At 33.1% G+C, this 27668-nt stretch overlaps 1 protein-coding gene across 2 annotated transcripts in view; it reads right to left on the minus strand.

The window, feature by feature from the left end:
• Nucleotides 1-27668, minus strand: part of TOP2B (DNA topoisomerase II beta) — a 65377-nt gene that overhangs the window by 10097 nt on the left and 27612 nt on the right. For both annotated transcript variants that reach the window (XM_037070721.1, XM_037070720.1), the window contains exons 8-30: nt 25332-25505; nt 23848-23949; nt 23628-23765; nt 21544-21682; nt 21060-21217; nt 20783-20908; nt 19673-19783; nt 19488-19593; nt 18126-18235; nt 17702-17794; nt 17494-17608; nt 15776-15897; nt 15432-15580; nt 14328-14559; nt 12596-12730; nt 11754-11954; nt 10558-10753; nt 10322-10413; nt 7277-7432; nt 7048-7131; nt 4122-4316; nt 1105-1249; nt 730-897 (exon numbers count right to left, since the gene is read on the minus strand). In XM_037070721.1, the coding sequence (XP_036926616.1) occupies nt 730-897; nt 1105-1249; nt 4122-4316; nt 7048-7131; nt 7277-7432; nt 10322-10413; nt 10558-10753; nt 11754-11954; nt 12596-12730; nt 14328-14559; nt 15432-15580; nt 15776-15897; nt 17494-17608; nt 17702-17794; nt 18126-18235; nt 19488-19593; nt 19673-19783; nt 20783-20908; nt 21060-21217; nt 21544-21682; nt 23628-23765; nt 23848-23949; nt 25332-25505 (3247 nt within the window). The remainder of the gene's footprint in view (nt 1-729; nt 898-1104; nt 1250-4121; nt 4317-7047; nt 7132-7276; nt 7433-10321; nt 10414-10557; nt 10754-11753; nt 11955-12595; nt 12731-14327; nt 14560-15431; nt 15581-15775; nt 15898-17493; nt 17609-17701; nt 17795-18125; nt 18236-19487; nt 19594-19672; nt 19784-20782; nt 20909-21059; nt 21218-21543; nt 21683-23627; nt 23766-23847; nt 23950-25331; nt 25506-27668) is intronic.

Genomic DNA, 27668 nt, shown 5'->3' on the forward strand with positions numbered 1-27668 from the left:
GGTAAAACAACCACAATGACATATTCGTGGTAAGTAAATCAGGACTTAGCATTGAGAAGTCTATAAAATAGGGCACTCAACAGTTTTTAATTACTTGAAAACTTCACGTTAATGAAAATTCACACAGGATCAAATCACATGCTTAACAGTAATACACAATAGCAAAATAGGACTGTGCAGCCTAACTCTATGACTATAGCTACCTAAATAACGCTTTGTGCATGGAATCACATTTCTAAAGTAGGGGAAATTTCAGACACAAGGGGTAGAAAACTAAACAAAAAACTATGAAGTACTTCTATTGACCTTTCATTTATGGTATACTACCAAAATACATTTTTTGCCCAAAATCTTAAACTATGGAGGAAATATAAATCAACCTTTGTAATAAACATCAGTAAGAAAATGATTTGACTTTGAATGGTAAACACACAATGCAATATACAGATCATGTATCACAGGTACACTTGAAACCTATATAATCTTATTAATCAATGTCATCCCAGTAAATTTAATAAAAATTAAAAAAAAACATGATTCATTTTAGGGAAATTTGTTTTATGACCAACTTTGTCAGAAAAGATCATTCTGTAAAGCAATTTTGGTCTTTGCAAACTGTAACTTGTGGTTTAGTACTTCAGTAATATTGGTAATACTAAGAATATTAACTTATGTTAGTAACACTAACTTAATCAAACCATAATATAAATATAAAATGTATCACAATACCAGCCGCCCTCCTAAGTAAAGAATCTCTTGGAATAACCACAGGCTCTGTCTCTTCTAAGTCACTTTCTGACTTGGATTCATCATCTGACCAAGGATTCCGTTTCTTCATTTTCTTTGTACCAGGTTTGCCAGATGACGTAGGTGTTTTTCTTTTTCTCACCCTGGTACCTACAACCAAAAGAACAATGAAATATGTACTAATACTGTACAAGTGCCATTAGCAAAAATAAAACGGTTTTAAAGTCCATTATACAATAACAAATGTTCATGAACACTGGAGGCATTAAACAATTAGAAAAAACATAGTTAAAAGAATCTAGCAACACCCTGAATATATAAATGTTCACATAAAAAAGCTTTCAAATAAATCCTCACCAGGTTCCTTTTTCTCTCTTTTTGGCTTGGGACCTTTATTGATAGGCACTGACTGGATCAGTGCTTCCTCTCCTGGACCTTCTACTGGTGTTCCACCGAATTCCTCATCAAATTCTACTTTGACTGCTGTGGTGTCAAGATCACCCTGCATATTAAAAAGAAAATCAAGCCATTAATAATAATCCAATTTAAATTAACACCATGTATTTTAGAGCTACCTTTTCAGCCAATACATTGCTTCTTCATGTTAGATGATAAAAATAATAAAATGTTGCAAAAGAAGTATAAAGGACACATGGACAAAAACAAGGAGGGGGTGGAAACAGGAAGAAGGTGGGGAGGGCTGGGGAGTGGGCTTGGATGGGGCAAAAGGCAGAAAATTGTACTTGAACAACAATTAAAATATAATAATAATAATAATAACAGATGACTTTGATCAGACCATACTTTATTTATTTGTAGCAAATGGTATTGCTTCCCACTGTAATCTGGTACACACCATGAGATGACAGCTACTTAAAAGCAACCATAAAAAATAAAAAGGCTACTTCTGATTATCAGTGGGACTTTCAGACCAATAGCTAAGTACACCAAGAGGCACCTGCAAACTAAGTTGGTATAGCTCTGGTCTCTATATATTAGAAAAAAATCTTCAGATTATTAACTGAAAATAAGCAACACGATTCATGCACTGTAGACATTACAAGACAAAGCCAAGAGAGAAAGAGAGAGGAGAGAGAGGGAGAGAGAGATAGAGAACAAGTCATTACGATACAAATAACAAATATAGAGGGAGGTCTAACAGTGACCCATGGGGAGAAGTGAGCAACTCTGCCTAGGGCAGGGTCAGAGAAGACTCCACAAAGGGACCTTTCTGGTTGTGTCTTAAAGTAATCACATTTGCTGGGTGAGGAGAGGAGAGGAGAATGAGCATCCAAGGCAAAAGACACAGTGGCATGAATCACCGCATTGTTAAGGGAAGCACAGGTAATCTGCTAGGATTCAAGGCAAGGTGAGAGGAAAAATTAGTCACACAGAAACACAGGGAGGCATGCAGGAGCGAAATCAGTGTACACAGAAATCTGTAATCAGTGGGGAGTCACTAAAAGCTGTTAAGCATTAGTATAAAAGGCAGACTTATTAGAAATATTGCTCTGGTAGTAAGAGACAAGACTGAGAGGAATAAAGTGAAGAAAGGCAGAAGTCATGATCAGATGACTGCTTTAAATTATCTCAGAGCAAACAGAATCCCCTAAGGTAGTGTCAATGGGAACCAAAATAAGGAGGTGGATTTTGGAATTGTTTCATAGGCAGCCACCATGATTTAGCTACTGATTAAATTGGAAAATTCCCAGGTTTTTGGCCAATATTAGTGATGGGTCTTAGTGCCATTAACTGAGATAAGGGACAGAGGTGGACGGAGTAGCTTTTAAATTGGGCTGATGAGCCCAGTTTCAGAAATGCTGAGTTTGAGAGGATCTGGGCATTCAAATAGCTACAGTAGCCTGGCACCACTGCCAGTACAGGCCTATCAGACTAAAATGTTAGTTTCCATGGTTCAATAGAGGGAAAAACTAAATGGGACCAAAGTTTATGTGCCTTCTTTAGTAGTATCTTTGTGGGAATTAACTTACTTTTTGTAACATGAAGCATGTGTTTCAGAGAACAAGGATAGTTGTCTGGCCCAATAACCTCGGTGGTAACAGTCATAACTAAGAGCTGCTTATGGTAAGCTTAATTCAGTACTGTAAACATTTTTTGTTTCAGATTTTTTTCTTGTGCTATTTTCAGTTCTTGAATCTATGTAGTAGTTGTAACACAAATATCTGAATAGCTATTTTTGATGTCATACTCTGGCCTTTCTCCCCGATAACACTAATACCCATATATTTTTTAAAAAAAGATTCCTTTCCTTTCCACCAAACTCTGCCTCCAGAGCTTTTATTTGTTGGTGACAAGTGTCAGGCCCCCTACTGCTAGGGTTCAGTAACAGCCTGGCACTCCTGAAAACCTTAGGGACATAGATTTAAGAGTCACTGTGTGAGTGGAAAAAGCTCTAGGCATAGATGACATCACTCAAGGGAACTATTGACTACATAAGGTGTAGAGGGCAGTGCTGAAAACCGAACCTGACATATACCAACCACGGAGGAGAGGAAAGATTTTCCTAAGCAGAAAGTGAGTGCATGTTTAAGTGAATCTGTGTGGTGGGGAGCCAGGTAAGATGAAAGTAGTCAAAACAGCAGAAGAGAATGATCTCTCTGGTATCACAGTGCTCCCATAACTTCGACCATTAGCTCTGAACAGAGAACTCTCCAGTCTCTCACTCCAGCTCTTTGGGCTGATTTCCCAAGCTCTAATTAGATTGTCAGACATATCTACCTATATATCCCTTGCGTTCTAAAATCAACATGGCCAGAAAAATTAGTCTTTCTCAGAACATCATGTTTCCTGTTTCCTCAGCTCTGAACAGCATTTTCAATGTTTCCTCCTTCTGGCTAACTCTTGCTCACATGCTGGAGAGCAGGTGAGTCTCATACTTTCAATCCTCAATAGCATGATCAATGTCAATGAGACATAGGATGTGCTTGATGATTTTTTAACCAACAGTAAAAACAAACAGTAAAACATGATAGCTTATTTTAACAGCCTAACAAACCCTTTCTGCTATAAGACTTTCTTGATTGGTCATACACAGTACTAAAGTTTATATTTTAAAGTTGATAAACATTTTTGTCGTTGTTCCATAATTTTAATTTAAAATGCTACTGAGGAGAGTATTTCTATCTCTTGTTTTAAAAATGGAATCAAGTAGGTAGCTCTCCATGTGGGTCCTTGGCTAAGGTTTTCCTTCTATGGGTCGACTGCTCTCATAGTACAAATGATTTCTTATCACAAATGACTGTATTAGAAACAAAATGTATCATTATTTAAGCACACAGTAAAATTAGAATACATATATACATCATTATGAAGGTGGAATCTGCCAATGAGCTAAAGCAAGAAATATATCATACCTTTTTCTTCTTCAGCAACTTTTTGCTGGCATCTGCCTTCATGGCAGTAATTTCAGGAACGATTCTCCTCCCATAAGGTGAGGGCATTGTCTCTTCCAACTGAAGTTTCTTCACCTTAGGTTTGCCAACTTTACCTTTTACTGCTTTTCCAGCCATTCCAGCCATTATATCTTCTCGTTCTTGCGCTTCTACTTTCTGAAATATAATTATACAAGGGAGGTGGGACGAGAACAGGTACACAAACAACTCATTAGAAGAGACAATCCCTATTGTGTAAGAAATTAAAACTAATTTCATTTACTTAATAAGGAATAAAGCCTTCCTTTCAAGTAATCTAAAATAATTGGACAAAGAATAATTGTAAGTAGAAGACTTGCACTGTAGTCCCAATGCTGTCTATTTTGCTTCTCATTTGTAATACAGGAGCGAAGTAATTGAGTGACTCAAATGGCCCCTTCCTATTCTAAAGTCCTATGCTGCAATATGGAGTCAAGATTTCCAATGATATCATCAGAATCCTAATAAATCATACAAAAAGGTAGTTCTGTTAAGTATGAAGCTACTCTTTTTTTAAAAGAGTTTTTATTTATCTTTAGAAGGGAAGGGAAGGAGAGAAGGAGAGAAATATCAATGTGTGGTTGCCTCTCATGAGTCCCCTGCTGGGAACTGGCCTGCAACCCAGGCATGTGCCCTGACTGGGAATCGAACCACAATCGTCTGGTTTGCAGACCTGCACTCAATCCACTGAGCGACACCAGCCAGGGCTGAAGCTATTCTTTACTACTGCTTTAACAATAACAGAAAACATGAAAAAATTTTTTCACAAAGTCAGAAAGTATGAAAATTAAAAGGGCGAATACAGTTAGATTGAACTAAGGAGGTTCTATGTAATAATATTAAAATGAGGAAATAATTATAACCGATGTTTGAAATTCTTTATTTTATAAAATCATTCCTTAGAATAATTAGCAAGATTTGAAAGGTACTAAACATGCCAACTTTCTGAAAAGTTTTTTAAGAAATCCTAATAGCATGACAGCTTAACAGAAATAACATAAGCTTTGAAATCAGACAGATCTGGATTTCAGTCTTAGCACTACCATTTATTAGTTATAAATCCTCACAAAACAACATTTATAATTCATAAAGAACCTACTATGCCCTAGGCATTAAAAATCACGCAGTCCTCATTTTATGGATGAAGAAACTGGATAAGTAATTGCTCTTAAGCACAGTGATATCATTTCTCTCTAAGCCGGTTACTTAACCTCTCCAAACTTCAGGACCTTCATCTATATAACAAGCTAATATTACATAACGTCTCTCATTTGCGGGGAGGGTGGAGTCACTCTCAGGGAAACAAAGAATGCAGTGCCAACATGCAATAAAGAGTCAGTTAATTGTATCATTAGGCTTTAAATGGCATAGTTGAACATGAAACTTAAATCTAAATCTTTCTAATGTAAAAAATATATATGTCCAGAATAAATAAATTGTTTGAATCTACTTTACTTATTATCAAATAATAAAATAAGGTGGCAAACTAAAAGCAAAACAGCAGATTATTCACTGGTATTGTTTTCAGTGACACCTTTTCAATAATAAGGAAATTTATTGACATAACCACAAAAAGTTTTCTATGTCTCATGTTAATGGTCAGTGAGCAAATTTAAATAAATATTAGAATATCATTAATATTAATCAGGAATAATAGTTTCCCTGTGATTGTTTCATATTTAATGAATATTAAGTTTTAAGTGTGTAAGTCAGCAGAATAAAAAAGGTCTCAAATTTTAAAAATCTAATTAATTTTCAATAAAATCAAAGCATAAATCAAGGCATACTTATATTTGTAACAGTTGAAAGATCATTAAGAAAACCCACTAAAATATGCCAGAAGTCAGTCTATGGCCGTAGACCCTGAATGCACCCGATCTCATCTAAAATACGCCAGAAATTTTACTAAAACAACTAATATACCACACTTATTTATAATACTTCTAATTCTGACTTAGATCATGATAATAAAACTAGACCATGTGAACAATAAATTAATGAAACAAATAAGTAAAAAACACAAAAATAATTATTATATGAGTAACAATAAATAGTAATTACCTTGTGCTACTCAAAATCAGATGCTCATACTGCTACATTAATTTAATTATAAAATTGTGAGTTAACTAGATAAAAACAAATACCTATTTTAGAAAATGTTGCCCTGGCTGGTGTAGCTCAGTGGATTGAGTGTGGGCCTGTGAACCACACAATCGCAGTTCGATTCCCAGTCAGGGCACATGCCTGGGTTGCAGGCCAGTTCCCAGCAGGGGACTCATGAGAAGCAACCATACACTGATATTTCTCTCCTTCTCTCCTTCTCTCCTTCCCTTCCCCTCTAAAGCAAAATAAATAAAATCTTAAAAAAAAAGAAAATGTTTACATTTTATATCTTTCTCTACATTTTTTAAAAATTAGAATTCTACCTGGAGAAAAATAAGCTATATCAAAAAACATTAAAATTTTCTGTTATAAGCCCAAAGAGACTGTTCTACTTTCTAAAAATCAAAGTACCTATACTGTATCATATATACATACATATGTGTGTGTGTGTGTGTGTGTGTGTAGCTTTTGGGGGAAAACATTAAATTGAATCATCATTAAGCTAATTTGAAGTCAAGAAATTTTTACTTATGGGAAGTATTAGTATTTAATTTAATCTAATTTTCAACTTCGTAGCTTTACACAATCACCTATACCAGACACAACTTTCTTTTTAACTTTACAGAAGCTTAACCATCATGCAGCTCATACACACATTAACCTCACAGAGTTAAAGGAAACTGAGATCATTTCATTGAAAAGAATTTTCATTCTCATTTCATGAACATGACTTTTCTAAATATGTCTTAAGAGAGACTTAACCTACATCCAGTTCTTCAACAAATGCTGCTAAATCTTCTTTCCAAAGATCTGAAGGAGATTTTCTTTTAAGATCATTGACCTCTCGCCCCTATGATAAAAAAGTAGCATGATTTAAATATCCAATAATTTAAAAATGTATAAGTGGTAATTCAAAATACTTATTTTTGAAAAAAGAAAAAAGATTTGGAAATACTGAAATTGTTTTAAATGATTTAACCCACAAAAATTCATACTTTTGTATCTCTCTGTTTAATCAGTTCTTCAACTTTTTCTTTAGTAAGAGACCACAGGGACATGTTTAAAATATAATTAAAATCAGGGCCCGAAGGAGTTCCTGAATCTGAGGAACTGTCATCATGCTGGGTTTGTGATTCTTCCTCTTCTGTTGCCTGTAAAAAACAATAAACTTTATATTAAAGTCATATATAGCATCAAATCATTGTTGAATTTTATTGAATACTGATTTAAAAAATCCACTAGTGCTATATAATATACTCTTAATGTTACATTTTCACTTGGTGGCATTATTTTAGATTATCTGCAAAATTGCCTAAAAGTACATCTTTCCTATAAAAAGTTTAAATTTTCTAAAAATGTATAATAAAGTACTGGTATATTCAGTCCCTATCTATCTAGGAATGTAATAAAAAATTAACTGCTCTGCCCAGGCACTCTAAGTCACAAAATGAGAAGATACCATATATTAAAATTAATACAGTGAAACTAATGTCTTATCACTGCATTTTATCATATTTTTATATTAGTGAGTAAATGAACAATTTGAAACCCAAAATAAATATCACTTATGAAAAATTTTTTATAGTTATCCTAAATATGCTAAGACATAGTCACTCTGTAAGGATGAATTCTTAATGAAAATTCTCTAAAGCAAGACTAGCCATGTAAGAACTAAGAAACTTCATTTAAGAATTTAAGAGCTGGTGAGTAAGAGTAAGGATTATAAGGGCTACTCTAAAATTTAATTTATAAGGTCTTTTTTATAGAAAGAATTGCAATAAGAAATCCTCACACTAATATATAATTTTAAAATCCAATCAATTTAGCAGATATTGTAGGTGACATCACCTTGAAATTTTTTAAATACAACAGCCATTACATCTTTATTTAATTGCATCTAAATTTTTTAAGGCACTCAGATAGTTTTAAATGACTGAGTTAACCACGACACTCCATAAAACAAAAAGTTCACTTCTGGTAACCAAAAAAGAAAAACTTTACAATTTAATTTAAAATGTTCAGTGAAATAATGTATTCCTACAAAGTCCAGTTTAAGTAAGTACACTTTAGAAGCAAATGGATAAAAATAAAAATTGCAAAGCAAAATGCCTCATTACATAAACAAAACTATAAATTCAATTAAGCAACAGTATGCAAATAAGGAATGCTGTATAGTTCAGCTGATAGATGATTAATATATATCTAGATAACTTGTGATAATTTATAAAATTTTTTAGAATTTAAAAATTTTTACAGTTTTTAAAAAATTCCTCATGGAGGAGTGTGTTGCTATTGAATGTTTAGGCTGTTACAGAACAATTAAAATATTATTCGAGTGTCATAAAATCCTGTTTAAACCCACACTTTAGAAATCTAACTGAATGTCCTAGGTTTTGATGACAGCCAGAGTACTATTTGTTTGTTAGTGAGCACTGCAAGAATACGTGTTATGTATCATTATTAATATGAAGGTCACTAAGGCTACTTTCAGAAATAAACTTTTCAAGTTCCAATGACCAAATTCTACTGTTTTTGAAAAAACTATAATATACTAATTATCTATAACTATCTCTTCTCCAACTTGTAAGGGTAGCTCCTTTTGTTACCTAAACCCCCCAAATGAACCCATGACCAATATGCGGAAAAGATTTTGATGGTGTCAATGAAATTATTAAAACCAAGCACTAGGTTTTACCCATTAAGTCTGTTTTCACCAGAAGGGCATTCTCAAACTCTAAACACATGTATTTTTAAAAAAGAAAAAAAAATAAACACACGTATTTTAGAACTAAGCACTAAATTTATTACCTAACTAGTTAATTTTTTTTAAATATGGTTTAAACCAACAGTGATACAGAAGGGCAAGTAGCTTATAAACTATAATTTGGAGTTTTAGAATGCAATAAAGCACATTAAAAGGAAAACAAAGTGCTTGGGTAATCTTAATTCTAAATGTTTCCAATCTTATCCTATGCCTTTCTTCTCAAATAAGGAATGAGTCTATTGTCTTAACACACAATTGCAAAATATATAGATCATTCTAACTTTACTCACTCTAATATATAGCATTCTATTGTCTGTTAAAAATAGAAAAAAGTTATAGTAGTGTAAATGAAAGCAGCATTTCAATATAGTTTGATGAAAAATCTGAAAAACATTATGGTTGAGAACTCATAAATGTAGGGAAGTTTAAAGATTCAGCTCAAGTTATGTCACGTAATCATAGTTGTATTTCAAAGACGCTAACATTATCAGTATCATATGGACACAATATTCCAATTAAGAATAAAAAGTTAATCATTTTCAATTTTCTTCCTTTTGTACATTTATGTTCTCAATCATAATGCTGTACTGTCTTTTTAAAATTTTCTCTTAAATATTCATGACAGCAAGAGATTAATTCTTGAGGGGAATCTCAAAGTTTCAATTCACTGGATTAATATTAGTACTTTATGATCTGAAATGGACAATTTAGTTAAAACATCAGACTTCTAATCTGAAATTCCAGGGTTTAAATCTCCAGCCTAAGATGTAAGCACAGGACAGAACATAAATGGTGCTCAATAAATATGATAATATTGAACATTTTTTCTCTATTCCTCCCAGAATAAACTGAAACCCGATCAAGGGAATGGTGACTGGATACCATGTTGTGCCCACTGACCAGTGTGAAACGATACGTGCTACCAGTGTAGTTCCCAGAGAGTACACATGCACCTCACAAAAACCACCACCGTAACTGACACCCTTTAATGGCAGGCTCAGAAAAAAGGCCAAGGAGACTGAGCTACCTTCTCACACCTGGAGTCATTTCTCCAGGCCCTGGTTGAGTCACACTGGCACAGTGCTTTGTGGTGGGTGTGCACTGCAAATTCCTGTACTGTATCTGTTCTGTGGATAAACAGAAGACTTCAGTCTCCAAACAGACAACTTGGCACCTTAAGCAGTATTAAATTTAAATTTTAGGGGTTGGGTTTTTGATTTGTTTTGGAAGTTGCTTTTAAAAGCTTCTCTGAATGTCTTGTTCTGCAAATGATTACCTTTTCTTGTGCTTCTTTCCAGGCTTTCACTGGGTCAGATTCATAACCTCTCTGGACTAACATTTGAATCAAATCTTTCTTTGACCTATTCTCTATGTGAGGGAAAAATAAAGTTAGGATCAAGAAAAGAGATTCAATTTGTATTTGTTTATATTCTACTGATAAAAATGTCTTCTATTTAATAAAGATTTTTTCCATTTTAACTAATGTTCAAATTTTTAAAAGTTGCATCTTACCTATAGCAATTTTCCCTTGTATCTTCTCTAATATGAAACGAGCTTGATTGTTAAGCTTTGTAGATTCTGCTCCCAACATCCCTACAAGCCACTCCTTACGTAAACCATAATAGCTTAACCGTAAATCAAAGAATTCTTTCAAAATGTCTTGCACAGTTTCATACTTCTTCAGACATCCCATATGATCAAAGAGTACCTAAGCAAAACAAAGTTTTTGAAGATTATATAAATCTGTACTTCTATTTTTAACTTAAGAGACAGCTATAGTATTTAAATTAATAATACAAGTATATAAACACACACCACTCCTAAACACCGTTAAACAAAACCAAAACTATTAAGGACATTAATGTAAATATTCCTTTGGTGACTCTAGAAAGCTGGTAAGTTCAATATTCAAAACCATAGAAATATTTAAAACAGAAATAATTGGGAAAGGTAAAAATAGGACCTTAAAAAGGTTTCTTATTTAATGTGGCTAGAAAACCACCTCAAATTTTTTTCTCAAACTAAAATTGAACACTCTATCTTTAAGTTTCAAATCATTAAAGTTCTCCCTCCCATATATTCATTCACCTCTCTCTTTTTTGTTGTTATAACTGTGCTATAATTCACCTAAACTTCAATTTTTTTGAAAATTTTACTTTCCATCTTTTTTCTCCTTTTTCCATCAGCTTTTCTTGACATATTATGGCACTTTTTTTAAACAGATGCTATACTATTGCTGGATTTTTTCCTTTTACTCTTCTTTAAATCTAAAAGCTAATCAGGAATGGAACAAGGGTAATCATACATATTAATGTTCTACCATCCTCCCCAATTATAAATAAACACAAATATAAATTTAATTTGGCAGATTAGAGTCATGAGGAGATAAGTACTCCCATAGTTAAAATGCTAATAGAGACGGGCATAAAACGAAAACTGCAACACGAAAACTCTGCAACAATCACTCCCATAACTTTTGGTCAGTGCAAAAGTGTTCAAAAGCCCAGATGCACAAATGCAGAGTTGGGATTAAGAGTAAAAGGTAAGTAAAGGAAAAGAAATGAATGTACCTCTAGATTCTATAGCAAATGCAAAGGGGCAGGGGGGTGTATTCAGACTTATAGCCACTGCCATCATGAAACCAATTACAAAAATCCAACTTATGACATGCAAGAAAGGATATATTAATAGTAAGTCTAAACAGTTACCATGGAATTACAAGTAAGAGTAGTTTGAAGTTTAAAAACTTTATGCAATCCAGCAGCTTCTGCTTGTGCTAATTTCTCTTCGGTCATTTTCACCACAAATTTCACAGTTGTATCAGTATGATATTCTTTATAATCAGAAATTAATGCTGGTGTTTTATCTGTTCCATTTAGCATAGGTTCTAAAACCTGTTCTTTGTATACCTATAAAAGATTTGAAAATAAGTAAAGCTTTTCATGACACACACTCATATTCTCATACCCAAGTCATGCAACTTTTTTTTAAAACTCTTGGTTCCTGCGGAGGGTGAAAAAAGGAAATCTCCATCACTGTCATCTCCTGCCCAGTCACTAGAGAAGACAACAGATGGGGATCTCAATAGAGAAAGAACACATGCAAAATAATGGTTCTGATCTGCTCATATTCCAAAGGGCAAAGGGAAGGCTGAGCATATAAAGACAATGACATCAACCAGACCTGATGAGAGACGATATATGCATACCCCTTTAGATTTGTAATAGCTGATACTGACATGAACTTATTGGCCATATTTATAAGGGTTAAAACTATTTCTTACATATTATTCTACTCATTCCAAGATTAACAAAGATAATAATATCTTTAAAAGCTAGCTTAAGTTTACCCCACATTTACATAAGTTAAAAAACTTTTAAATTTCTAATTGAATATTCAAAGCACAAATTCAACGGAATGGGTCAAAAATGGGAGTTTTTAAACACTATACATACAGACTTAGGGAAAACAAAGATGGGACCATATTCTAATCAGAAAGAACTGTTTAATGCAATCCCTCTTCACAGACAACTCACATAATTATACCAACCTGTGTCCAAGTCCTAACTGGAAGCTCTGTAATCTCTACTGTGTTTCTATCCACCACAAATATTTCACCACTGACTGCATACTGGTTCTGACCAAGTTCTTGAATTGTCCCTTTAAAGTTTTTGTAGTTTGGAAGCTGCAGATAAAAATAAAAATACCTGAAGGCTCTGCTTACTGACAGATGAACATGACTGAAACTCATTTCATTACCCTCAATAGTCTCCAAATTATCACTCGGTTCTGAATTCACAGCTTCTGTTAATATAATCTAAATATTCCTCTATCTCAAAACCTTAGCATCATTTTTTCTAGTCTCCCTAGAATATTACTTTTTTCCCCCAGCTTATTGTCTTCGTATCTCCTTCCCCCTAGATTAATAACCCTTTCAATTCAAACTGCTTGGATGTTAATTTGAAAGCCTTCCAGTCTTTACCCAATGTGTTCTATCTGGTTTGCCTACCAGACCACTACCCTTCTTCCACATTTTGCTTGAATATTTTGAATATTCTCACTTTCACTCACATCCAGCAGCCCTGACACATAGTCAGCTATCCACACCCCATTCATTGATATAGATCTTACTCATTTTTCTTGGCCTAATTACAAATGCTCTCTCCCTCTTCTAAATTTCTTATTTATTATATCAAAAGAAGGTATGCATACAACATAGGACATTTCTTCTGGCACACTGAGCAACCATCCTTTATCCCTATTAACTTCAGTCCCAATGTCTTATCTTGATTAGAGATTATCTTTTTGAAGACAGAGATCACAGTTTCACAGTTATTTTATCTCACACAGTGTCTCAAAGACAGATAGCTAGCTAGACAGACAGAAAGACCAATAGACAGATCAATCAGGCACACAAAAAGCATGCATTGATCAAATACATGGACTTAAATACTTCTAAATATAGCTGAAAGAACTCAAATAAACACTATAATCATAAAGTAGTTTGATGCTTCTGTCACAAATATTTTAAAGTATTTAAGAGGAAAAGAGATTTTAAATCATATATATAATTTTTGTTTTCTTTTAAATATAGAAATGAAAAAAACTTGTAGAGAAATACATTAAAATATTAAGTTTGTTTCTACATCATGGATTTAAGAAGTTTATTTTCCTCTTTGCTTATTTATATCTTCTACAACGAACAAGCACTACTATTTCTGTAATAAAAATAGACCTTTATTTAAGTGTATCATGATAAAAAGAAAATTTCCAGATGATTTTGAATCATGTGGAAGAGGAATGGACACTTTTTTGAGAGGCTTTTTCCTGGAAAGAATTTGGGAGAAGAACCTAAAACACAGTTAATGATGTAAGGGCAAAAATAAAAAATATGGGGATACATTAAAATATATACAATGGGTTGTTAAGCATCATTACAATGCTAATATAATTCAGTAATTTCAGAACAAATCCTAAAGTTATCTAACTTGGTCATAAAAATATTATTCTCTATATACTTTAGATATGTGAAAGCCTGAAATATGAAGTATTTTTAAATTTCAACATTATCTGCCCATTAACCTTATCTTCAAGCTTTTTCCAAAGTTTACATCTTTTATTAAAAGTACATATAAAATTACAGACTAATAAAGTGGTTATTGTCTACAGCACATTCTAAAATAAGAATGTTTCCATTACTTTTCTAAAATGACTGGACTTTGTGGTTTATAGATTATAATTTGTTAAATAAACAATATAAGCAATAAATTATAAATAATTACCATGGGATGAGGATCCAAGCCATCTAGCATTCGTCTGACATTGTTCACAATTTCCCTAGCATCATAGTTGGGTAGTTTACAAGCCCATCCAGTACCAATGCCCTCAGCACCATTTATTAAAACCATGGGAATTATGGGAATATACCACTCAGGCTCCACCCGTTGATTATCATCATAAAGGAATTTAAGCAGGTTGTCATCCACAGCAGGAAAAAGCCGTCTTGCTAAAGGGCTAATGAAAGGGAAAAATATGGAAAAATGTCATGGTTTTCAGAAATACAATGTTAAAAATAATTAAAAATATTTCAAAAAATCTTCTTAAAAGGATGGACCTGGAGAACATTATGCTAGGTGAAATAAGCCATCCAAAGAAAAAAATACCATATGAACTCACTCATATGTGTAACCTAATGAACTAACGAACAAAATGAAGCCAGAGACATAAATTCATGGAACAGTTGACAGATCTCAGAGGGAAGGGGGGTGAGGGGAACTGGAAGAGATTAGCCCAAGAACATATATGCATACATATACAGCCCATAGACACAGACAATGTGGTGAAGGGGGGGGGCAGGAGCAGAACTGGGTGGAGGGGAAATGGGGAACATTTCCCAAAGGAGGGGGAAATGAGGAACATCTGTAAGTGTCAGCAATAAGAATGTTTTAAATGCATTTTTAAAATTTTGGTTATAAGTTCTTCACAGCAAATTGCCTATGCTTATTACCAAATATAGTTTTCTCAGGCACAAAGCCAGAATAAAATAATCCAATTTTACTTCTATACTTACCTACCTAAACTCTCAGTATTGATAAGTAACTTTTTAAGAATTTCCTCTTACTCTGACTAAATCACAAAACACATTCGTCAGCCTAAAAAGTAAAACTGGGTCAGAAAAATCCTTACATTCATTAGGACTGGTTTCACCAATAATTTATAAAAATTTATATCAACAAAGTTCATTCTATTTACTATCAAATAATTTACAATATTCACCCTCAACAGAGTCCACAATACTTCTCCATAATTACAATCCTATTAAACATTTTGTTAGTGCCAATAAACTTCAAATAGAACCTTATATTATTACATCAGCAAACTGTCACCTTAACATGGTGAAAATGTAACGAGGGCTTGCAGCATCTTTGCCACCATGAAGCCGAGTTCCAAACTGACCAATAGGCTGAAGCAAGTTAATGTTGTTACTTCCCACAAAGTTCTGAGCCAAATTCACAATAGTCATCATTAATGCTTGCTATAGAAGAGAAACAGAATATAACATTAATATTCTAATTTTTAACTTTCTATATGAATACCCTAATTTTCACTAAAATCCAAACTCTGTTCTTTTATATTTTCAAAGGCCTTATAAAAATACTTTATTATGTTTAATTATCATTTTTCATGCCTGTAAGTATAGTTATCAACTGATTCTAAATTTAATGCTTACTTCTCCATGATGATAAGCAGACATCTCAGCAACAGATCCAGCCAACTGGGCGACTTTTACTTCACGTTTATCATTCCTTTTGAAACAGGTAAATAAAACTTTTCGTTGGCCTGGTTTAAAGCCTATTTTTAAAAAGAACAATCTTCTTTTAAAAATCTTACTTAAAAATAGCTGTAATGTTTCTTATTGATAAAAATGTTCTTTATATTCAAGGAAGAAAAGGAAAGATATATTTAGTTTTTGAAAAATAACTGACTAAAAATAATTGAGATTCTATAACAAAGTGAGTACAAACTAACATGTTTGGATAGCATCTCAGTCTATTCCAAAAGTGAAGTACCAATCGAAAGACCCCCGTCTGGTCTTAAAGAACCACTCGGTGGCAGCAAACTTCTGTCACAGGAGATTCCAAACATTCATATGTCTAAAATGTCAGTTATGACTAAAGTAGCAGCAAACTATCGATGAGTCTGAAACTATTATCAGAGCATCACAAATCAGGCTAACCCTTATAAATAAAGATGTATTGTGGTAGTTAAGAATGCAGTGTTTAGAATCCACTAATCTGCATACTGTTCTCAACTAGGCCATTTAACATATGCCTTTGCACAAATTACTAACCCAGTCTCAGTGTCCTTATCATTCTAAGAGAAATAATTACCTTCCTAATAGGGTGATCATAAGGATAACATGAGATAATTCAAGCAAAGCATTCTGCTTCCTTATCATTCTTCTTGCTCTAGACCAAGGAACATAGTAATAAACTTTTCAGTGTATGCTAGCTATCGTCATCATCATCGTGGGCCCATAGCATTGCAGAAACAAGAGGATGATAAACAAGGCCCCTTTCCTTGAGAACTTTATAATCTAATTGAGGAGGCAAAATTAACACAAGTAAAATAACAGGAACACAATTATTGGCATAGTAGTTTAGGCATCTGAGATCAATTTAGAATGAAACAAAAAAGGGATATAATTTAAAGCTAGAACTTGATGGATAAGTAGAATCATGTGCTATGAGCTGAAAAACCAAGGAATACAAAGATCCACTAGCTGAAAGTTTTAAAAAGATAATTAAAAAGTGCTAGACAGAAAACCAATATATGCTCTAATTACTAGCTAGCAGACTCTAAATTATTTTTCAAGTAAAATAAGTTAAATATAAAGCTGCTTTTAAAATTTAGTCTCTGATAAATAGTTTAGAACTTATCAAAATCCCATTTTACTATTTATTTTAGGAAGTCTCCAATCAACTTGGGGCAAAAGCTCTTAAAATCTGCCTTAAAGTTAAATTTCCTGAAAAACTCAAAAAGCATTTTAAAAGATTCCAATTAAGAAATATAAAAGATGCCCTGGCTGATGTAGCTCAGTGGATTGAGCACGGGCCTGTGAAGCAAAAGGTCGCTGGTTCGATTCCCAGTCAGGGCATGTGCCTGGGATGCAGGCCAGGTCCCTAGTAGGAGACACATGAGAGGCAACCACACAATGATGTTTCTCTCCCTCTCTTCCTCCTTCCTGTCCCCTCTCTCTAAAAATAAATAAATAAAATATTTTTTAAAAAAGAAAGAAATATAAAAGATTTCAGTCCTACTAAAGTATCTCTAAAGCAACTTCAGGATTTTTACATTTATTACAGGGATCACTTAATGTACATGAGGTTAAAATACACTTGATAATATACAAAAATGAGAAAGATTTTTTAAATGACAGGTACTTACCATCAACAAGAGAAGGTATAGATCTTTCATTGTCTGAGTTTGAGAAGAGAATCAATTCCTTGTTGATGAAATCATTGTATGTCAAATGCTTTGTTGCTGTACCATATAAAAATTGCTAAGAGAAAAGTTACACAGCAATATTATCATTATCACTGTATTAGTTTTAGTCTCTTTCTTCCCCCAGATCACACCACTCTGTATGACTAACCTCTGGTAATCCATGTAACCTACGCTGTCTCCGATCTTCCATAAAATTTGTTAACCATTCTTTTCTGTCATCAATCTTCTTTTTACTGAATGCCTGAAAGATTCCAGAAAATGATTTCACATATTAAAAATAAAATAAATTGTACTATGAAATTAAAATTTACAGAGGCAAATAACTAACTTCTGGGAAACTTGTTTTTTCTAATATGTTTTTATCAAAAACACATTTAAACAGAGGTCTTTAAATTAAAGGACTATGAAAACAGGGCATAATCAGGAGGTTGCTGAGGAGGGAAATACTAAAATTAACTACTTTGGACATTAAAATTTAAGAGCTTTACTATAGAAAAGCCATACTGGAAAGAAAGGTACAAAAGACAGGGAGATGGCTATCAGGACAGATTTTAAAAAATCAGCTTTCTTACCAATGTGATGGCAGCATCATCTTCAGGACCAGCATATCTAAACAGGATGCGGTGCCTTTCCATGTCAGCAAAATATTCCTTTGCTTCTTTAGCTGTGCTGGTACCCAACCCTGCACAAATTAAAAAATAAAAATAAAATAAACCAGAGAAAGATAAATTCTATATGACCTCACTTCTATGTGGGGACTAAACTGTACAACTCATGAGTGGGGTGGTGGTTGCCAGGGGCGGGGGGAGAGGAAAAGAGGGAGCTGTCAGTTGTAAGATGTTAAGTTCTGGAGATCTAATAAAAAGCATGGTACCTGTTGTTACTAGTACTATACTGTATATTTGAAAACTGCTGGTAATAGATATTAAATGTTCTCTCCACAAAAAAAGGGGGATAACTATGTGAGGTGATGGATATGTTAATTAACTTGATAGTGATATTTTACAATGTAAACATACATCAACTCATCATTTTGTATACCTTAAATATATACAATTATTTGTCAGTTATATCTCAACAAAGCTGAAAAAATTTTTAAGTGGATCATGAACATCAATAGTTGTTTGAAACCATTAGGTGAAAAGCTCATGGATCAAGCTGGTAACACCTGTACCTGATTCATATTAGTAGACAAAAAGACAAACCATATATTGAGGCTCCTGACATCAGTATACTCCACCTATTAAATGTTTCTGCCACATAAATATAATCCACATCTAATCAAGCCTTCAAGGTATAATACCAGTTAGCAGAGAATAAAGAGGCGGAGGAACATGCTACATATTTAATGAAATTATACGGATACTCGGCAAAGCCCAGAATGTGAGAAATTTTATGGAACAATTTAACATTTTGAACAAATAAATTTTAAGGAAAAATATGAAAGTAAAAACAATATACTAAGATTTAAGAAACTTATCAACCAAATGCAATGTGTAGACCTTGTATGGATCCTGACTCAAAATAAAATACTGTAAACATATTTAATACAAGCAAGAGAATTTTAACACTGACTGAATGTTTCAGATTATTAAAGAAAGATATAATAATGGCATTATAGACTTTTAAAATAAATTCCTTAAGTGATACATATTATAGAAATAATACAATGTCTATAAATTATTCAAAACTAATGGGGTGGAAATGAGAAGAGTGTAGATGGAACAAAACTGTCCATGAAGTGGTGACTGTTGAAGTACATGGGAAGCCCATTATACTACTCTCTATAAAATTTTCCATTACAAGTATTTAAAAATCAGCAATAGCTATTTCAAAGTCTAAAAGAGACTTGCAAAATATTTTATAATGCTCTAATAAAAACATATTCATGTCAGTAGTAACTTCACAAAATGTAAACATTTTAAAACGCAAACCTTTGTAATATTTTATTTTCCAGGCTTTCTGGTTTTCTATATGTTTTTTCCACTCATCAAATTCAGGAATACTGTAGAAGGAAAGTTCCTGCTTGTTTTTGCTTGCCTTAAATTAAGAAAAAAAAATTAGTTTTTCTGCTACCCTTTAATACAACAGTATAAAAACATATTAATGTAAATAGTACCTTTACAATTGGAGTAATGAACTCTTCAAGAAAACCGTGCTTCAAAAGTGATGGCCAATTGTGGTGTATAAAATTAATAAGCAGGCCTTTTATGTGAGATCCATCTTGATCCTAAATAAATGTTATGAAAGGGAGCTATAATACTTTTATGAAGTGTAATTACTTATATAACCAAATTTTCAAAAGTATGACTGCAGCAACAAGGCAAAATTCCATTCAAATTTTACAACTGCATTTCACAAAACAGTAGATATTATTCTTTAAATGATCACAATAAAGAATTTTTCTTAAAATCCTAATATAGAATAAAGCTAATTATAGATTGAATCTTCCTATCATTAGATGATATATATTGTCATTAGATAATATATTGTCATTACATCTGTTTTATAGTTTACCCAGATTTCACAAAAAGAATGACTTAAGGATGTAAATACATAAATCACGGTTATAGTGTAATTTCACTGGGCAATGAAAGACAAAAGTCCATGGAGAACAGGCATTCACAAGTCTTCTGTTGATACAAAAACCGGTAAATTTTTGCTTAACACTATATGGAATGTTTTTCAGTTGAAAATTTTCTTTACAAAATTTCTCTACAAATTTTCTCTTTAATTAGAGTACACAAGAGAAAGCAGTTGGATGCATATAAAATTTTTTCCTTTTTAACTTTCTAGTTCTTTCCTAGTTACTGCCAGTTTACTATTCAAGTCCTCCTAGTATTTTGTGCATCCCAAATTATGCCATGATACAGATATAGTAACCATTATCCTATTTATTAATCTCCCTTAATTATAAATTTCATCATTTCCTTCCTACTTATAGGTAGGCTTCAACCCCATAGTACTACATGTAGTGTGTTCTCCTCTTGTCATATTCATTATACTTTAGAACATTTTTTAAATAACTAACCAAAAAGATGGTTACCCGATAAATTAGACAATGTAAAATGTACTTCACACAACCAGTGCCATTAAACAATGTTTTCTTCCCCAATTGATGTATAATCACTTTCACTTGTACATCTTGGAGCAAGTCTCATAAAACAAATATCAAAAGAACAATGTGAAAAAAGATGAGTTTGAAATACGTGGCCACTTTTAAACCAACCTGATCAGTCATAATCATAATCTTTCCATAGCGTAAAGTTTTCAGAGATTCTGCATCATCGTAACTTTTCTTGTACTGTAGACCAACTATTTTAATAATGTTGTTTATTTCTGCATTTTCCATGATCTGTATGTAAAGGAAAAATTAAAAGTATTTTAAAATGTTGAAATCTACAAAAAGTGAGTTATGATTCACATTTAAAAATTCAACAATTTTAGTAAAGTATGAAAATGTCATATACACATGTGGGAGTATATATATACATAAAAATACATACTTGTTTATGAGAAGCTTCTCGTACATTAAGAATTTTTCCCCGGAGTGGAAAGACTCCGTATCGGTCCCGTCCAATCACACCTAACCCAGACACTGCCAGTGACTTGGCAGAGTCCCCCTCTGTCAGTATCAGGGTACACTCCAGGGAATGTTTGCCACCTGAGAGAAAGTTAGAAAAACGTATATTCCACATTCCTCAATTTTACCAGTGAGAAAAATAAAGACAGAAAACTTAATAATCACAATGATGATAGTGAAAGACTGTAAGAATCATTATATTATGTTCAGTATAGTTTAAATATTATGTATTTTATTGTATTCATATTCCCTGAAAATTAGTAGTATGTGGTACAAGTAGCAGTTTTAATCAAGTGAAATTATACTTTGAAAATAAAATCCTGCAGCCTAACTGTACGTAGAAAATGAGAATTTTCTGTAAGTAGATAAATAAAAACTTAAATCTTTTTTCAAAATCTGAATCTTACCAGCATCATTTGCATCATCCAGTTTGGGAATACCTTTGATTTTACTATATTTTACTGATGAACACTTCTTGTTCAGCTGAGTCTGAGCCTTAAATTTCACCCAGTTCAGGATACTTTCTACAATGCCACAGTTAGAAGCCTAAAAATTAAAGAATAATGATATACAAATAAGCCAGAAGTTCAGACACTCAGCTAAAATTAATGTAATACTTGTAATCTGTGCAGTTATAGGGCAAAACAATAATGATGATAATAGTGACACATGATAGTAAATTTTATCCTAACTACACACTAAAACTAACTCAGACAGTTAACTACTCCAAAATAAACACATGAAAAAAGGGTAGCTTTATTACATATGAAAAATTCTATTATAATAAATGCCATAAAATATACATAAGCTTTTCTTACAAGTTAATTTTGCTCAAATGAATACAGTAAAAGTTGATCTACCCTTGAACTCACCAGCTGGTAAATTCTACATACTGACATTTCTGATATCTGTCCATACAAAAGTGTGAGTCCTGAATTTGCTATGATAAATAAAAACTACTAACATGAAGTGAACATTAGGGTAAACTCAAGAACTTATGAATAGTCCTTATCCTTTAAAAAGTTTGGTAATCAGTAATTCCACATTATAAATTATGCGTCATTACTAGTTAATCAAACATGTGATAATATGTTTACCCCAAAATAAAAAAAGTGAAAAGAGTGAAACACCTCCAAGTTACAGTTATTTACTTTTCATCATCCTGGGTAGTTAGATTTTAGGTGTATGGAAGAGTTATCTGGAATGTTTGAGATATAAAAAGAGGTGAAGTATATTGCCAAATTCAAACTTAATCTGCCCAAAATGAAAAAGTATAAAATCTAAAATCAAATTAGTTCATGAATTTTTTTTTTTTTTTTTTAGTTCACAAAAATTTTTATGAGGGCAGAAATTTGGGAAAGCATTAACACAGGGTCATTTGTATTATGAATTGGTGATGATCCAGAAGGACTATCTCTATAGGCCTTAAGCTACAATTTAAAAACAACATTTGTGCCCTGGCCAGGTGGCTCAATTGGTTGGAGCATTGTCCCATACACCAAAAGGTCTTGGGTTTGATTCCTGGTTAGGGCACACACCTAGGTCGTGGGTTTGATCACTGGTCAAGGTGCATACAGGAGGCAACTGATCAATGTTTCTCACTCACGTCGATATTTATCTTTCTTGGTTTCTCTCCCTTTCCTCACTCTCTAAAATCAGGGTGAGGATTAAAAAAAATTGAATTAAAAAATTGCTTTTGTTTGTGAGAACCTACCTTTGAAATTCTGATAATGGAATTTGATAAGTATGTCATCACTATTGCAATTATTCCTCCACCAAACTACAAATTTTCAAAGTGGAAGGACTGTGATTTATTCATCTTTATATTTTCAGTGCAAACATATTTAGAGGAACTTTATATATGTTTATTTAATGTGTTTGTTGATGGTACTGCTGAATAAGGGAACAGAGGCAAATATTATTTATTATATACAATAGATTATAAGAAGCTATTAGCAGAACTTGGTTATAAATCTAAGACTTATTATTTATCTGCATTCTTACCTTATTTCATAAAGGTTAAGGAAGCCTAAATAAATATGTGCAAAGTAAAATAAAATGTTAAAATACGTAGAATATGAGAATTTTGTTATGCATAGATTACCACATTTTTTAAAAAAAACTATATAATGGTAAAAATCAGTAGATCAAGTTGAAGTGAATGGAAAGGCTGAAATCAGAAGTCCTAAAAGGACTTGAACATCTGTTGGGTGGGCAGATATCTGACTTTATAATCACCAATGAAAAGCTAAAAATACAACTAGGTACATGATTACCTATTTTAATTCTTGGCAAAATAATAAATTGTTTTACAAATCAAAATTTACTCTTTATTTAACTTTTGAAGTTTGTAGAATTAGGTGTATTGGTTTGTACTATAAATATGCCTATAGTCTCTGTTAATATGAGAAACTAATCACATAGGAATTATAAATAAAACTACTAAACTCTCAATATAAACACACTAAAAAGTAATACTAATTTTACTCACTGCTTTGAAAAATTTTTCTGAGAGCTGGCATTTGGACCCAAAACTTTTGGGCTGCAGAGTCATGTTTTCCTTAGTCTGAGAATCAAAAGTTGGGTTTTCGATAAGGCAGTTAATAAAAACCCATATATGGTTTTTTACCTGTTAAAAACATACAAAAAAAAGTCAATACCAAAACCAACACTGCCTAATACTTCAACAATATACACAAAGTATCACTTACTTGAAACGGTTTCACTGATACACCAGCTTTGTTCTTTTTCTTGACTACTTCAATCAGTTTACCAACAACTTGGTCTACTACATAATCCACATGACGTCCACCCTAAATTAAAAAAAATTCAAAATCTTCTAGAGTCAGGGTAGCAAACTACTTACTTACATATTCATTTTTTTCTAGAATGAGTTTTTAATATTTATAACAACTTTGTGAAATCAGTACTATTAAACCTATTTTCTAGAGTAATAGTATTAGTGTCAAAATAGCAGAGTTGGGATTTAAAAATAAGGTCTCTTTGGCCATTAAGCAAATTAACCAATTTCCTACAAAGTAAAACAACTAGAAAAAAAAAGACATGGAAGTGAGAATGAACACTGACAAGGTGGTGGTAATGACATTCCCAATATTTAAACTTAGAGACTGTAGCAGCCATTGTCAGTTGTCCGTCACATATCCATTCTCCCCTTATTGGTAACTCCAGATGTCTTTGTTTTTAACTGGCAACATGCCCGATTACAAAGATTCACTAATCTGGCCTCCTGTGTAGCTAAGAGGTACCCACATGAACCAGCCAAAGATGTTAGCAGAGGTCTACTGGATGGGGCTTCCAAAACAACGATCATATCCCTGACATAAAAGGAGAGATTTAGTTGGCATATGCATTTGCCCAAACCAACTTTTTCTCCCTGGAACTTAGAAATGAGGCATACAGATGCAACAGGTAACTAAAAGGCAAGAGTAACAGCCAGATGCTAAAGATGGAAGAAAAGAAAGCCAGGGCCTAAGTCCCTAAGGGTGCTGCGGAGTCACAGTACTAAACTAAGACTGCCTCCCTCCGAGTCCCTAAACAGAAGAGGAAAAACAAAATCTTTTCATGTTTATGTCACTGACCATTAGTTTCTATTACATATAATAAAATGCAATCATAATGATTTCTGTTGACTAAAGTGATGCTAGATTATAAAAAATTGAACATTAAAAATAAAAATATTAAAACTTGAAAAAGAGTGACAAAATGATAAATCACGGCTTTAGATTATTCTAGGAATATATAATAATACTTTATTATGGTGATTGGACAAATTCTTTTAAATGGGGCAAATTTCATTTGATTTTTAAATCCAAAAAGAATAGGATTTAAGCTCCTTAGAGTGGCAGATAACATGTTGTACAATCTGAACCACAAATGTACTCATCTCCTATTAGTCTTCTACATTCTAAACTCAGAACACAGAATAGGATATTTATTCTAAGTTTCATAAAATATGAATGTATTCAACTATAAACAGTAATAGTATAAATTTACTTCTTAATGGATGTTAAATTATAAGACAGCTATTTCACAGACAATAAACTTTCATTTTCATAAATTAATTTTGATTTCACCAAAGCAGATTAGGTTTTGTTTTTGTTATTCTTGTTTGTCTTGTTGTTTTTAATGAAGCATTGTTCTGTCACTGACTTAGAAATAGAATGAGCATACTCACTTTTGTTGTAGCGATGCTATTTACAAAGCTGATTTGCTGGAATCCTTTTTCACTCAATGTAAGACAAACATCCCATCTTTCATTTGCAAGTTCATGAATAACTTTCAGGGCCACTCCAGTTTCATCTAATTTGTCTTTCACATAAAGATCTACATAACTGCGAAATCCATTTACCTATTCATTTAAAAAAACAAAATAAGCAGTGTTATATTGTGAAGTATTATTTAACCCATTTTCCAGAGGTAAATGCCATCAGGTACTCCCATACTTTCATTTCCCCTCATTCTCAACATCTTATTTCACAGATTCAAACCTTCATGACTTTCTCCTATTCTACTCCTTGATCCCTACCCTTTAAAAAGCAATTCATTTCATGGTACTAGACAAATAAAGGTTATGAATGGAAAGTTGGACAGGTAATTATAAAATCCTTCAAAACTTTAAGTTTTTTAAGTAACAAAGTAGATTTCCACTTTGAGTTCAAACATGGAGAGGGTGGGAGGGTGGGGAAAGAGCTTATCAGACAAACTGATATTTTCTGAACCTTCAAAACCTGAGCTCACAGGACATCTGGCTATCCTGAGTTTGAAGAGAGTCAGGAGTCTGTAGGAGACACAGAAGTATTTGCTTAACTGGGGCAGAAGCTGCCCCGTGTAGTCTAAGGCAGTAGGAACATTAAACCAGAAATTCTGACAAATTGCTATAGGACAAGCATGTATTAGTATGAGTGTGTGAAGAAGCCCCTGAGGACTTTTTATTCAGTAACCCCAGCAAGTTCTCACAGGAAAGACAGAATCTAAACAAGTTCTCCCGATGGTCTGACCAAGGGAGGGGAACAGCACCCACTGGGAATCCCACACAGCTCCATCTCCCTTACCAACAACAACAACCACAACAAAACCCTCACTTTGATGGGAAATGGATACTACTGGAGAGTGTCAGCAAAATATCGCTATAGCTGGCATAAATTCATTCTGTTCAGCCTTATCCCAGCCCACCTCAAATCACTTAAATTAATAAAAAAGATTCATTCTGCAGGACAAGGAGCCTCAAAAATACTGAGTAAGAATTCCGGGGAATAACCTGCTGCAATGAGGAGAAAGAATAAAGGGCAAAGGGAACATCTCTATTTCTGGAGAAGAAACAGAGATACTTGCAAAGACAAACCCTTGAGACACAGGCCCAGTGTGCACTCCAAAGTCTGCGACTTTATCAGACACAAGAGCTTTCCCCACAACCTACCACCATGCTAACAGGCCTCCAATAATAACAGTGGGTTTAAGCTGAAGAACTGCAAGAGATACACCCTTCTTTAAGAGCAGCTCAAAAGGAAAGCCCAAACAAAAGAAACAGTAACAAAGAAGAATTTAAAGTCTCTGGTGACCATGGCAACAACAAACCTCAACACCAATAACTACAGCAACAACAAACTGCAAACACATCCCATTCCCTGTATAAACATAAATCCTCATACTAAAGGCTATTTAATCTACAACTACTAACCTATACAACAGCTATTTTTCTACAAAAACTCACAACGCATGCCGTAAGGCAAGAAAAAACAGTCTGAAAAGACAATGCAATCTTCAGAATCAAACTCAAATATGCCACAAGTATGTTAAGTATTAGGGCATTTAAAATAACTATGATTCATATGTTAAAGGCTCTAATGGAGAAGTCAGGCAACATGCAACTTCAGGAGAGAGATGGATGCTTTAAAAAAATTCAATGGAAAAACTAGGAACCAAAAACAGCAGATAAAAGAATATCTTCAGTAGGCTTATCATAAACTTGACACAATAAAGGAAAAATTATTAAAATTAAAAACAGGGCATAAAAACAGTAATTAACACACCATTTCAACAACAACAAAAAATTGGGTAATAGAATTTAACCTGAAACACAAAAAGAAAGAATGAATAAAGCAGAGCAAAACATTCAAGAGCTTGGGACAATACCAAATCATGTAACATGTGCATAAATGAAATACCTGAAGAAAAAGAACAGTACAAAAGAAATACTGAAGGGTAATAGCCTAAATTTCCCAAAATCAGTGACAGACAACAAACACAAAACAGAATAAATGCAAACACACACTCACACAATCCACATACACACTTAAGCATATTATACTCAAAGAAAACAAAGAGAAAATCTTCAAGGCAGCCAGGAGAAAAGGAAACAGAAGAAGAAGGATATGAACTACAGCAGACTTCTTATCAGAAACCATGCAAGCAAACAAAAGTGACATCTTTAAGTATTGAAAGAAAAAAAATCTGTTAACCCATAATTCTGTATCCAGTGAAATTTCTATAGTCTTAGAAAGTGAAGAAAAAC

Source organism: Sturnira hondurensis, unplaced genomic scaffold (assembly GCF_014824575.4).
Source record: "Sturnira hondurensis isolate 20B ecotype Veracruz unplaced genomic scaffold, ASM1482457v3 Scaffold0019006, whole genome shotgun sequence".
NCBI lineage: Eukaryota > Metazoa > Chordata > Mammalia > Chiroptera > Phyllostomidae > Sturnira > Sturnira hondurensis.